Below are 15,075 nucleotides of genomic sequence, written 5' to 3' on the forward strand. Positions count from 1 at the left end.
TCATAACGATACATGACCCTTGCATTACCGAGCAAAGTTTAGGTCAAAAGCCGAAAACGTTTGTTCATGCTTATTTTTTTTACATGTGTATTTAATTATTAATATGTATTTGTCTGGTTGCAGATTTGTGTACAAATGTGCAATTACTTACAAATGAACACTTATTTGCCTTGTAGCTGATGTTAGGAGCGATTTGTATTTAATTACATGTTAAAAAATTGTTCGTCTTGTAGCTGATTTTGTGTACAGATGTATATTAAATTACAAATTGAATAATTACAAACTGAACAAATATTTCCTTTGTAGCTGTTTTTTGTACAGATTTGTATTAAATAACAAATAAAAAGATTGTTCATGTATATATCATGTTACTCTAAAATGTTTTTGTTTGTTTGTTTTTTGTTTGATCGTGTTGGTGTGTTACTTACCCCAACCCATCAAATAAAATACGATGTAGTTAGGACGTCCCGAAAACACAGACACTGCGATCATATTGTGTAGATAGAGACCCTCAATCAGCATCCACATAAACTGTACTGTCTTCGTATACTCAATCATTGCATACAGGAACTCACAGAGCACCGGCTACAAAGAAGAAGTGGCGATACTGAATCATTTACCAAGTAAACGAAACGAAAAAGAGTTCACAGCAGTAATACTTGTACTACATGTCAGGAACAAGACTTTAATTATACGTTTACTTTCTTAATAATATTTCAAACGGTTTTGAAAGAATATTTGAAAAAATAAGAGTCGTTCTACTGATTCAAAGCTTATCCAAAGTTTATTTTTCTTATCAACCCTTAAATTGACAAAACTTCCACATAAGTCAGATTTTTATGGAAAGTTTTTGCTGGGGGTGTTTGATTTCCATATAGATTTCGTAAACAAATACAAAAGAGGAATGCTGGGAAATGGGAAACGGACAAAAGTGAAGTATATTCAACTATGAACAGTTTGCTTAATCACTCGTTTACATGAAATGTCAATGAAGCTGTCAGTTCTTAAGTATTAAATTGCTGGTAAACATTTATTATTGCATACTTAAAAAAGAACTGGAATTCTAACTACAGTGGCACTAACAAAAAATGTTAGACAAAGGAATTCAACTATTCAGATATTAATTAAACTTTAAAAAAAAATGCTTTCTACACGCATATCCTCTGCATAATAGTGTACATCAGCTAATGTAGAGACTCTTGCAGAAGCTTGAAGTATCTCTTTAACCTTGAATAAGGCCGATATTCTGCACCAAATACACCATTTGCTATATTCTCAATGTTTATAATTGCTTGTCAATGCAGAGATTCTTACTTATTTTACTAACAGAAGCCTATTGCTTCCACAGTTTCTACTATAAGACTCGGTACGACATTGTTTTGTAAATGTATAGGCACTGTAAAATACATAAGAAAGAAAAACATGTACTCAGAAATGCCTCCCCTGGATGTCAAAACAAAGGCCTCGTCTAGAGTATACAAAGACATTCATCACATTACCTGTGATAGACAGTGCTGACACAACGCAGACAAGACAATCATGCTTGGATGTCTGAGCGTGGATATCAATTGAGTAAAAACTTCCTCCACCAGTCGTTGGAAACGTAACAACCGAACATTGCTAAGACACTCTATATTTTTAGTAAATCTCACCATAGTCTTAGCCTCTAAGATAATATATCAACAATCTCATCACACGAATGCTACATTAACTGCCTTAAACCAACTATAACTAACTGGTACTAGTTTACTTCCTGTCACACTTGTTGCAAATAACGATAAAGAAACACTGGAAAATATTAACCCAAATATCAGTTTCTTATACCAAGGTCGAGCCTATAAATGGGATCATTAAAGATTCGTGGTACAATTAGGACGGCTGTTCTGCTGCTGACCTACGTAAACAACCATTAATGGCTTTCTATTGACGCTACTGATAATGGGCTTACAAAATCCACACGTTGAGACGGTTGTAGTTATGACATCAAAGAAATATTTACGGTACCGAAAATAATACACTTTCTATATTAAGAGGATATGTAAAAAGTACCAATAACGTGTGATATGTTTTACCCGAGTTACAGAGAGTTTTAAACAGGCCGCAAGGGAATAAAACAAATAAGGGATTTTCTACGTTAAGTATATTTGTTGTATAATGTTTTATGCTACTAAGTAACTGCTTTAACCAGACTGCATGGTAAGGATGTTATCAAACGTTACTGCTTATTTCGACCAGAAAGCCCTATTAAGTACTGATTCTTATCTTTTATAAATACATATTAGGAAAAGACTCGCCTCCCACACATAGATTAGGAAGCACCTCAACTGTTTAAATGTCAAGAAAAACGTGCGCGTGTTATCTACGACCAGTGACGGCTCAACATAAATCCCAGAGTTTAAGTTTAGTAGGTCTGGAGTGTTGTCTAATCGCAATACAGCGGCCTCCACCTTGTAACGAAATCCACCCACAAGTCCTACGGGGCAATATATATATACACTCATTTTACTCATTCACGTTGATTATGATTATCATTACATGCTATACTGGAGCCAGGAAATGGTCGATAAAAATAGATGTAAAATGAAAATGACATTAAACGAACGAAAAGGTGAAAGACATTTGTTGACTTGAAAATTAAAAGTGGCATTGTTAATATATCTGCAGGAACAAATAAACAGTTTTCAGACAGTTTGAAATTGCAGAGAAATTTAATTGTTCCGAAAAAATATTTAAGACATTTAAAACCACTACCCTCTCCCCTATTCCCGTAATTATTCTATTGTACACATTTCTTCATTCTTGTAGCTAGTGTTAAAAAGGTGGTTATTAAGCAGGTAACAAATTTACATAAGTGTCTTGTTTTTGTTTCCTTTTATGTTCTATAAAACATGTACTTCGATGTAATGTCAAACAAAATTTGAATAACACAAAGTTTAAACACAATATCGATACAAATAGTGAAAAACTCGAACAAAGATATTTATACAAGAACCTTACATGTAATATATACAATAAAGGACTAGGTAATCTGGAAGCTTAAACGTCTTATGCGCAATCAAAGACAATCGCCATGGAAATCTAGTTCGCGGAATATTTCCAAATAAGTTATTTTTAACATGTATGAATATTTGGCTGTTACACTAACAGCAAATTTGTATTTTATGTGATCAATGGCTAATTGTACACATTTATAGTTGCAGATAGTGTTAGACATGCGTGTAGAATCTGCATCAATTAAGCTCCAGGAACTTACAATTCGAAGTATTCATTTTTAAACAGAATAAAAGGTACAAATAGTAATTGCGTTAAAAGGCAAACACGACTCAACTGTTGTTTTCCCTATGTGTTTCTAACAAGTAAAGAACCGAATACCACCTTAATGTACATTGTTCTCATACATTCAGCCCTGACGTGATCTCACAACTTATTACTCAACGCACGTGTAGCATTGACATATCAGCTATCAAAATGAGGTGTCATAAATTTTCCTGCAGCAAACCACATTAGATCCGGATCACTTTTACATATTTTAATGGATAATCAAACACAGATTTCTTGAAATAAAAGTACGTTTGTTTTCACATAAACAGCGCTTATTTTAAAGGTTAGTCAATACTTTAAAATAATATTGTGAATTACTATTTTCGCGTTTGAGGATCACGACTTTCTAGTTCAGAATTAATGTAATTTGACAAAACCTTAGCTGGTATATAAAGCACTCAAATATAAATTATCAAATGGCTACCAATTTCATGACATCGCGTCGTTGTTGTCCCATTGTGGCGTCACACACGTATTTTAGAAATTTCTTACATCTCTTTCATATATTGGAAAGTTCTTGCATTCATGGAAATATCGCGAAAAAACATGTGTTCTGCAATAAATGAGAAATTGTTTTACGTTTTGATAAATATAGTTTTATTTCATTTTCATATAAAATCTGCAATAAGGAGAAAAACTGACGACATTAAAACAAGTCACTTGATGTAAAGATTGAAACTGCATATGGGAAAGCGTATATACATTGACTATATTTTATTTGCCTCCATATTGGTCTTTAGAACGAAACTAATTTAATTATAAATATTTGTCTTTTCATAATATTTCTCTATACATAAGCAAGAATTGTTTATTCACAATTAAATATATGAAAATGCAACAATTTATTTATAGAATAATTTAAGACAACTACCTATTCACGCATGTACCATTATCATCTATTTCTCTGCTCGGCTAATCTACAGAAAACACAAGCGCATTATTTGAAATACACACAAATGTAATCATGTTTTGTAAGCAGTAATACGATAGCTTGAACTCGTGTTTTCTTAATTAATCTAGTAATCTGAATAACAAAATTCAATTTGTTAGAAGGAGTTTAATTGTTTTCATCACTGATAAAATTATTATTCATTGCCTCCTGATGTTTCATGTAACAGGCCTAATGCATTAGGTGTTACTGTTAACCACAAATTTGGGACTCGCTAATATGCTGTGGCTTTTTGGTCCAAATTTATACAGCGTGGATTAATGAGAAATATCAGATTCATGAACAGATAAAGTACTGGGCGATATTTAGTGTGGAGACACAAGGTAATCAATTTTCCCAAATACCAAAAGATGAGAGATTCGCACTACAGATTTACAATCAAGAAAATCGTCAGTAGGATGACAGGATTGTCATAGTCGGAAGTGACAAATCCTCGTTTGGCGGACGTCGGGCTTAACACTGCTGATACTCCATTTACCCCAGACATCCACGACCGCACTAAGCTTGGATCTCTCGTGTCACTGTCCAGGCAAACTCACTCAGTCTGTCCTAGGTATTGAACAGGTCAAACATAACTAGATGTGAGCACTCCAGCATATAATCAGTGAGCGATGTATAATAGTTCATATATAAACTAACGTGTTGGTCTATTCCTTAACCAATAACAACCTGTACAGTTCGGTCATTGCTGAACCAAAACTTGCAAACACTGGCAACTTTATTGTAAATTAAGGACGTAGACAGTCTACAGTTGTCTTGTTTAGCAAAGAAAAAACAAACATACAATATTTTGGTGCTGCTTTACATGGAGTTGTCAATCTCTTGAGAAGCGTCATGTCAGCACGAAATACTGTTGGACATGGTTCCATCAAAATGTGTCGTCGGGTTCAAAGCAAAATACCAGGAATGCTTTAAGAATTTGCTATGTGACATATTAAGGTCTTCAAGTTTAACCAAATATGGGATTCATCAAAATTCGAGAGCGTTATATTTAACAACATAACCTTCACATTCGTAAGATGGCATTTGGCTGACGATGACATGCAATGACAAATAAAAAGACAAATTCATTAGTATTGTTACACCATTGGACTATGACGTTTCCATGGACACATACTTACTGTTTCAAATATGGTTGCGCCCTCACTCATGCCAGTGGTACCGATAGTGGACCTCCCTCCAGCCTGGGCCACGAACTGATCGACATACAGTATCAGGCGTACAATCGTCTGCACGCTGATGGATACGAACAGGTTTCGATGAATTCTTGTTCGATGACATCTAAGACTCCTGCAAGATTTCATCATGTTTAAATGTGTGTTATTTCTTCATACGCAGCAGCATTGACAGTTGTATATCATGTGTTATAGCGACTCTCGAAGAAATGTTTCATTATCATTATTATTGAACTCTTAACGCACACAGAAACGGTCATTAGGGCCATTAAAAGTAGATAAAACATGTTAAAGAAAACTACATCAAACAAACGAAAGGCTGCAGACGAAAGTTAACTTAAAAGTGCTTATGGTTAGTAATATCTTGTGAACAGACTAACTGTTTAAGGTACGTTACTGAAGAGATATTTACTGTTCCGAAAAAAGATATGACATATTTTATAAAATTATAAAAAAATCTCTTTATGGCTGAAAGTTAACGCAGTCTAATTTTCGAATGTTTGACTGTAAATGGTTCGTGACATGCTATGCATTGAGGCTGATCATCGCTTTTCAATAACTAAGAATTGGTAATGTATGAGTAAACCATCCGGAAACAGGCCAACACAATCTCTTCCCGTCGGTTTTTTCTCTATATATTTTGGATACCACTTACCGAATTTAGGTTTAATGAAATGTTAGTTTTTGTTTACGCTTTTATTCCAATTATTTTGCCACTTTGACCTTATAAATGAACGATCTAAAATCCGAAAAATGAAGATCGAAATCAACAGGTCAATAGGAATTAAGTCGCCTTGCCGGCGGATCTACCTTTTAATTACCTGGTATTCCAACTTGTCCGAGAACCAAGCATTGTTTATTATTACCAAATAGTCTATATAAATTATGATCAGTCATTTTTGACTGTTTCTGGATTTTTGTCCAATTTCGGCTGTAGGGGTGAAACAGTCAAAGCGAAATCAGAGCGAAATGATACCCCGCGCGAGTTCGATGCGCAGAAATCCCCCTCGGGAGCCTCATTTAAGCTTTTCGGTGACCCCGACTCAATGTTAATTAATCAGCAAAACCTTTTAAACTGTTATTTACTCTTTCGTTATTTTTAAACAAATATTCATCATTACATGCAGCATTGATACTTGTGCCTAACGGTCTCCGGCAAACAGTTCCCCAGGGCTTCCCCCTGCCTCGGGATGGTAGTTTTGACTGTTCCCCAAATAGCCATGAAACAATTGTATACTGTGACATTTTGAGAAGTAATCTTATGTAATAGTATATTATTTTTCTAATTGAGATGGTCTTCAAGTTTTGTTGTGAAGGTTCTGTAAAACAGATAAAAAATCAGAATAGATGATACAAATTTGATTAAATGTGTTCAGGGGCAAGATAGATAGCATTTGATTGTGCAGAAAATAATATTGATGCATGATTTGGAAGCCAGAATCTAATAGTTGCATCTGTTGCATCCATGGCTGCGGTGACAGAACGATCATCGTTGGAACCATCAGTATACAATGATTGAGAGGCCCTATATTTCAACTGCAATTTCGAAAGGTGAACAAAAAACGTTAGGATTTATTGCCAGCTTTTGCTATTTCACGGAGTGAAAGCCAACCGAGGACGAAATCAAAAGACATGGGGGACCACCAATTGCTTCAAATGATCGGATAACGTCAACATTAATTTTGAAGTTTTCAAAGAGGGATGAAAACGGGCGAACAATTTGGTGTTCGCGCGTTTTCATCCCTCTTTGAAACAGTTTGTTCGGTTTGATCTTTTTCCATCCAATTTAGATTTAATGTGCTGGATTTTATGGATTCGATTTTAATTGAATTAAATACTGCAAAGACAGTTACTCCCGACGACTGCATAACGAGCGTTTGTTTGCTGCCCTGCAGAGACTAGAAACTGGTGTTTTGTTTAAAGCTTCAAGTGCAAGTCTTAGACTAGGTAATGTACGGAAACCAATCATTTAAGATACGACTCTCTTGCGGATCCATAAACAATGGATACAACATTATCTAGAATATATTTTATATGTTCTCTATAGAGTTTTAGTAATATCTTCCTATCAGCGCCCCAGTCAGTGTGGGACACTGCCTTTGAAATGTTAGGTGAGTTAATACAGTTGACTTAAGGTACTTGATATGAAGGAGGAACGATACTTTTCTATCATATTTATAACGCCCAGAAATTAAGTTGGGTCTACTACAGGAATATATTTCCCATCAAGTTTGAGAAGTGGATCGATCTTGGATTTACGTAATTTAAAACAAATGCACGCAAACCGCTTTGAATTTAAAACAAATAAAACTGTTTCTTAAGCCCAGATCTAAAGCTTATTTAATGATTGCTGTATTTGTCAGTCGATGGCATTCGTTTGTTTTGACTGGTAGGATATGAAACAGGAGTACCGCGGGGCAGAACAATGTACACCCGTCGAATGCCATATAGTGTTATCTATTTTCTTACATTGAAATAAGATCTGCATCATTTTAAGAGGTGTAAGCTGACATGATATAACAAATGTAGAAGAAAATCTCCGGACAAAAATTCAAATACTTAAATAAACAAAGGGCAATAACTTTTGCAAAATTAACACAATAACATATCATAATCATTTAGCCTACTCAGTTTCAAAGAAATCCGTCAAAAAATGTAGGAGGAAATCTCCGGACAAAAAATCAAATACTGAAATGAACAAAAGGCAATTACTTTTGGAAAAATTGTCATATCAAAATTCTTTTAGAGTAGACACAACTTCATATCATGATTTCAAAGATATCCGTTGAACAATGTAGGAGAAGATTGCCGGACAAACAAAAGTTTACGCTTGAAGGACAACCCCTTACCATAATACTTCCGTCAAATTTGACGGGCGTATAAAAAGTCTTCCATGCAATGGAACCTTCTATAGATTGAGACAATGCTTTGACAATATTACTTCTTTTCAGACCGAAAATGTATACAGAAATGATGCTTCCCTATGAGACGCCCATTTCCTGCTCGTAGGCGTTACAAAATGTTGTTCCATTCCGTAATTGAAATACCCTGTCTTATAGGAAGTATGAAATAAAATCCTTAAACCTGTTTCATGCAAATCTTTCACGATTCCGTATTCTTGCGTTGTGTCGATTTCCTTTTACAGATCATGATTTTATTATGAAAACGTTATCAGCTTTTATTTGATCATTCGTTCGAGAGAGTTACAAATACAACTTATGGGCAGTAATTAGAAGAATCAGTGCTGTAGTTGAAGCTGTTTTTTCATTCATGCACTAGGGACTTTGACAGATTTATACAGGTCATTAACATTTTCTCTAAGTATTTTGAATGATTGATTCAGATAGATATTTTAGAGATTATCGCGTATATTATCGGGTCCGGTTGTAGAATTTTGCTAGTTTTACAACGATCCCCGGAGTTCTAGTAGTAAATCGGTTGATTGGAACCGTTTCATAACTCAAACAATAACACTTAAATGTATGTTGTTATTAAACCACAGTCAATATAACCGGTCTTTTTTTTGTAGTTTAACGCCATAGCAACCGCCCGTTGCCTGGTTATATTTTTACAAATTTTATGGCGAGTATTAAACGCACAACAATATGAATTGTCTGTAGAAATAATATGTATATGTAATAATATGAATACGTATCTCCTATTTTCATTTCGGAGTTTTATGACCAAAATACTTAAGTATTTCATGATAAGTTCTTAAAAACAAAACATCGTATTCCTTCAAAAAAGGGTCGAACTATTTCACAATGTTTCAATATCAAAAAAAATTTCGGGATCTAACAATGAACTTCCCATAAAAGCATTCATTGCATGAAAGATATAAAATAATGTTAAAAAAACCCAAAATAAATTGTGAGTGTCAACGCGCATACTGCATCACAGCTGAAATCTTTTCGAATAGCAAGCGCCTAGCATGCTATTTAACCTAATATGTTGCCAAACAACACGACTGTGTTTTAAAAGCAAGTTTGTGCAAGATTACTCAACGCAGCCACTTGTCGCTGCTTACTTACAGTCCTCAGAATGGAGATTTGATCGTAAAAAAGGGGCAATGATAGTAATTCATAAAAACGTACCCTTGGTATGAAGTAAATATTTATTGAATTCATTACAACAAGAAAAAACGTGCTAATAAATACAACTATACAAAATTAACAGAATGTTGTCTTTAAAAAGTCTTTAGCGTTGTCCTTGTCATTTATTAGATGTAAATAATCCAATTATGCCTTTCGTAACTCCTCTTTAAATTTATTTGAATTTTGTTTTTATTTCATATATATATTTGTAGTTATAGGGTCTTTGCAACCAGCCAATATATTTCTCAACTCCCTGGGGAGCATACAACCAGTGCTGCTATTTCGGCGTTCATAACTAGCATTCAACAACCACGTAATCATTTACAGCTGAGTAGACTGGAACACGCAGAGTAAAGTATCTTGCTCAAGGATACCACAGATTGCAACGGTTGAAGGGGTATGTGAATCAGAATTTGTTTTGTTTGAGTTGTACGTCATCGCAACACTAAATTTCGTTAACAGTGTCCATCGATGACGGAATCTTTAAGAATCAGTTCATAGTGTCATTATAGTCTGGACATCCGGAAAAGTGGCTGCAATACAGTGTCTTAAAACCTAATTAAGATATTGTACAATGCGTTGACAGCCAATGTATCTTACAGGAAATGTGAAGGTTCTGACAGTAAAGTGATCAAATGCCTTATAACCTAACTGGGATTAACAATTGTTCAATACACAGTTTCTTACATCTTACCTAGAATAACGGAAAATAATGTTATAAAGTATCATAAAACTTACCTAAAATAACTAAAGATGAAGAGCGATATTAACGAAGACACGAGCGACACCCACAGACCAACTATCTCCATTGTCCTTGTACCCACCACAATGTCCTTGATCATCTGTAGAGAAAGCGGGCACAGAAAAAACATTTAATTAATTCTTTATTGATAAAATACAAAAAGAAAGTTCTGAAATGACACAGAATGCACTACAGTGTCCACATAAAGGACCAAAGATGCGATAATGCCAATGCTTAATGGCAAAGTCGCATCAGTAATTAAAGAGCAAACAACTAGAGCGGCAAACATACCAATGTTAGATCTAATTCAGTTTAATTTTTGTATTTTTTGAGAAATGCTCAAATTACTCAATCCATTCCTTTAACACCCATGATAACCGGAAAATAATGAATACCCCTATTCGTCCGTTGTAAAAAATCCATCTTGGTATTAGTTGCGATTGCAGCAAATATTGGTTTCCTCGCAACAGTAATTTTGTTAAAATATAATTATCGGTTCACTAGGTATTTGATGATGACATGGGGGATGCAATTAATAACACAAAAAAATACTTGTTTTAAGACAATCAAGGATGAGTGTCAATTTGGTATATTACTTTATTAGTACATTATCCAACGGTATTTTAGTCAATACTATGATATCTTCTTATCAACAATAATAATGCCTTCCGAGAAGTGAAGTAATAAGTGCCTACCATTTAATTGTCTGCAGTATTAACAGTTACTTTTACTGACAGCCTTACGACACTTGTCGAAACGTCATTCTCGTTGTTCTACGAAAGTTATTAAAGGCGTGGACGTATACATACTGTGTAGTATCGTGCAAGTTATTTTTCCGATTTGTGTCAGTGTGATCTCCCTAACATTGTTTCATAACGACCGCAACATTTCAGTGAGTTGTTTGAAGTGTACCTTGATTAAGTGTCATGTAAGAATGATAACCCTCCTTGTACTGCTATCTACTCACGATACCGAGCTATTCTGAAAGGTGTACGCGAATATATTTCAAAGTTAGATATACATATATAGGTCGACAGTGTTTGGTCTGGAATTGCTATTACTATTATTTAAAAGCATACCCACCTGTCTCTGAGCTGATGACTTGTTTGCGTAAAACTTTTTCCAAATGTCGTACGCCTCCGGCGTGTAGCAGTTGGTATAATTGGTATAACCCTTTGGGTTTGAGAAATCTCCAGGAAATTTCCCTTCCCATCGTCCCTCTGCCCCGCATCTCCGAAAACCGTGCTCTAAAATATAAGTAGGTACGTGTTCATAATTAGTAAATTTGGCATAAAAGTCAATATATAAAAAGTGCATATTTCCGATATTTTGCGAAATGAGGACAAATATACTGTTTTGTCATAATATGATAGTAAATAAAATAAAATAAAATCTAAATGATTTTTTTTTTATTTATTAGAACAATATTTATCACTTATAAAATGCCGGAGAGTTATCAGTTCGGTTATGATAAATCATAACGCTGTATTACAAATGTTTAGTTTGGATATTTAAGGACGAGGTAGGTTTTGGTGGTGGAGGAAAACCGGAGTTGTTGCGAAGATGATTTTCTCATAGCAATTGTCAGACAGAGATCAATATTCGAATATCAAACCCTGTGTAATAGCTGTTAATCTTCTTTTCGCTACAAAGTACGGCTTACAAATCATAAAAAGTCAGCGTCTTCGCTGACGGCATATTTGAACCAGCTTGTGATTATATGTACCAGATCCTTTGTCACCGTCAAGTGTAAACAATTTTTGTGTAGAGTAATACTTTTTACCGATACACTGTTGGAGAATATGCTACCGCAATCAGATGCAAAATTAGTAAATGTATGCTTGATATAAAGTGGTACTTTCCTAAAATACATTGAAATAATTCGGTGAACTTAAATCGATTTCATTTCGACGGCGTTGTTCCTGATACGCTGGACTTTCAAATTGGTAATGGTGATCAACCTCAGCAAATTGGCGACATCTAGCACGCACAAATATTCTAATTTGAGTAAATTAATTTAAAAAAAATAGAATTCGTTCTCATGTTGTTCTCAACTTCTCATACGTCCCCACACTGACAGTCAATGCTAATGGATTTGTCATACTACTGGCACATATATGTTCAACGCGAAACACAGTTACACCCGGAATAACACGCCTGGCAAGTCCGGCAAATGACGTCAGCGTCGTGGTGTCTGTTAAATGTATTATGTTTGAATTATTGTAAGATATATTTAGTGATATAATACAGTATTTGGATATTAAATAAAATTATTGTGTTTTGTGTTTTAGATGAATTTAATGTTCAGAGTTCATCACCCCTATAAAATTAACATAAATGTATTCAAGCGTGCCTGTCCTGGACGTCAATCATATGGACACGTGTTCAGCACTCGGCTGCACCAACAACACCGTTGTATATGTATATTTTAATTTTGATAAAACTATTACAAATGTTACATATTCCCTGTGGCATTATTAGGATAAAAAGTACTAATACTTCAAGATTTTAAAGATGCCCTTTAAATGTTCCGACACAGCCCGAATATTATCTTTATATATGGGCTAATGATTTGCATGCTATGGGATACAGCAAGCAACTGTGTTTGTCAACTATATCTCTTTAACAAAAGACAAGGAAGAAACAACCCTCGATTCTACAAGGGAGACCCACAATATTTGCCTTTTGCATCCAACGGGATATTGTAGGCCTACTCTTGTCCATATCTGCACTTGTAAAAAATCTACGATTCAAATCTTTCACCTTTCAATGTGTTTTTATTTATATAATAATTATAATATGTGTAACCCCTAATAGAAAAGATCTCATTTGGAACACATGCTATGCACAGTTATTAACATACATTAAAAGATAAACGATTGAATAAAAATGTTGTATGACTTGCAACCAATTAAAGAGTTAATGAAAAATGAGAAAGTTGAACCTAATATATATGTCATTTGTTTTTGTTTTATTTTGTTTAACGTCCTATTAACAGATAAGGTCATTTTGCCATTTGTTTGTTTGTTACAAGTTTGAGTCCTTACAAAAAACTAAGGTCATGTTGTATGAATGCACCGTTGGTGGAGGAGGTTCTTAATTAGGCTGCCTTGCAGTGAAACCACACTGGGAAAGCTACATCTTGATACGGTAATGTCAAAAAACAATCCCGCTGAGTAACGTCGATCAGACATCGGGCCTACATCTCCGGTTTACAAACAATTCAAAGCTGAACGTCAAACAGTTCCGTTTGCTTGTGGTATTTGTTTCACAGTCCACATTAACAACTATAGTCATTTAAGGAAAGGCATCCACACGTGTAATGTATGTGTGTACCTGAATTGAAAAAAAGATGGAAGCAGTGAGCATCTCTTTCAGGGTCTTTGTTGGTTACGAACTCTTCACCTCCCTCGCTTGCGATATAGTCAAACCGAAGTTAAAAGTGAGGCGTGTTTTGGTTTGTTTTGCATTGATTTTGAAAGGCGAGGGTTCTCTTTTAATTACTGTTGTATTAAAAGTACAAGTTACAAAAGAAGTTCATTTATTCTGCAAGGAGATCCCACCTAATTAGTTACCTCTTTTGAACACGGAGTGGGTAATAGTGGGCATATTATTTTCCTTTGCCTAGTTACGCAGAGGTTGATTTTGATAGTTAATACAGATTCATGTATCCTGTTAAAGAACTGTCGGATACCTAAACTACTCAACTGTTAAAATCCCACACAAAAACCAAAGCATCACGAAATTGCACTTGCTCAAGAAAACAAAACTAGCACGTTAGAGTAGTTGAACGTCAGTCAAGGAAATGGAGTACATTATTAACGTTGAACTATCTTTAGGCACATACGCAATCTTCGTACCAAGCTCAGGAAAGGCACATAGGAAAAAAATATTCCCGAGATGTCACATTTGATGTATCAAATGTCCACCAAACAAATCTAATAAAAGCAATAAAAAAGCAAAGAATAATAATACTTTTACTTCAATATTCAATTTACTCATTTGTTCAGACGACAGATGTTCAAGGAAACATTTTTGTATGTACTTTTCGATACCTTACTACATGATAATGATTTAAAAATGAACGATAGGTTAATCATCTGTTACATTACATTCATTAAAGTGACGACCAGACCGCATAGTAATAGACGGTGCAGACTGCATTGGGAATACAGTCTACATTGCTATCACTGCTGTCTACGTTTTACCATTACGTGAGCTTGCGATATTTTATCTATGCTAGCAAGTACGCAACTAAATCAGACTGATTGAATTAAATTGTGACAATGACATTTTAAGTTTGATTGCCTAAATGATTTGCTTTCAATATGATGAAACATGTCCATTACACTATCTCTGAGATACTTGGACACTTAAATGAAAACATCCGCCAGTAGTTAATTTTATACAGCGATTCCAAATGATGCCTACGATATAGGACTATCACTGTATGCACATGGTTTTACGTGAATCATTACTAAAAACATAGTAATTAAATCATCATTCCTGCATCAATGTTGAACATCTTTCCCACACAAAATGATTTTTCTATCTGAACAGGATAGGCTAAAGACGAAACAAATATATGGTTGAAAATAATATATTTTTTGAATTTTGTAGCAGTTTTTTCCACCAGACATTTTCATTGGAAACAAGAGATCCAAACAGTATTTTGGCGCCCACCATCGTAAGGTCTTTATTGGTTCCATGTCAGTTTGACATTTCCCTTCATTTCTCCTCTCTTTCCCCTACATATACATGTTGGTTCTTTTGTCTTGTCAACAATAAAGGAAT

General features: G+C 34.7%; 1 protein-coding gene across 1 annotated transcript in view; it reads right to left on the reverse strand.

Moving 5' to 3' along the window:
* LOC110463732 (PDF receptor-like) overlaps positions 1–15,075 on the reverse strand; it is a 126,424-nt gene that overhangs the window by 14,503 nt on the left and 96,846 nt on the right. Inside the window, exons 4-7 of the mRNA XM_021518553.1 lie at positions 11,365–11,528; positions 10,278–10,381; positions 5,392–5,560; positions 429–585 (exon numbers count right to left, since the gene is read on the reverse strand). Coding sequence (XP_021374228.1) covers positions 429–585; positions 5,392–5,560; positions 10,278–10,381; positions 11,365–11,528 — 594 coding nt within the window. The remainder of the gene's footprint in view (positions 1–428; positions 586–5,391; positions 5,561–10,277; positions 10,382–11,364; positions 11,529–15,075) is intronic.

The sequence above is a fragment of the Mizuhopecten yessoensis genome, unplaced genomic scaffold (assembly GCF_002113885.1).
Source record: "Mizuhopecten yessoensis strain PY_sf001 unplaced genomic scaffold, ASM211388v2 scaffold10921, whole genome shotgun sequence".
Lineage (NCBI taxonomy): Eukaryota > Metazoa > Mollusca > Bivalvia > Pectinida > Pectinidae > Mizuhopecten > Mizuhopecten yessoensis.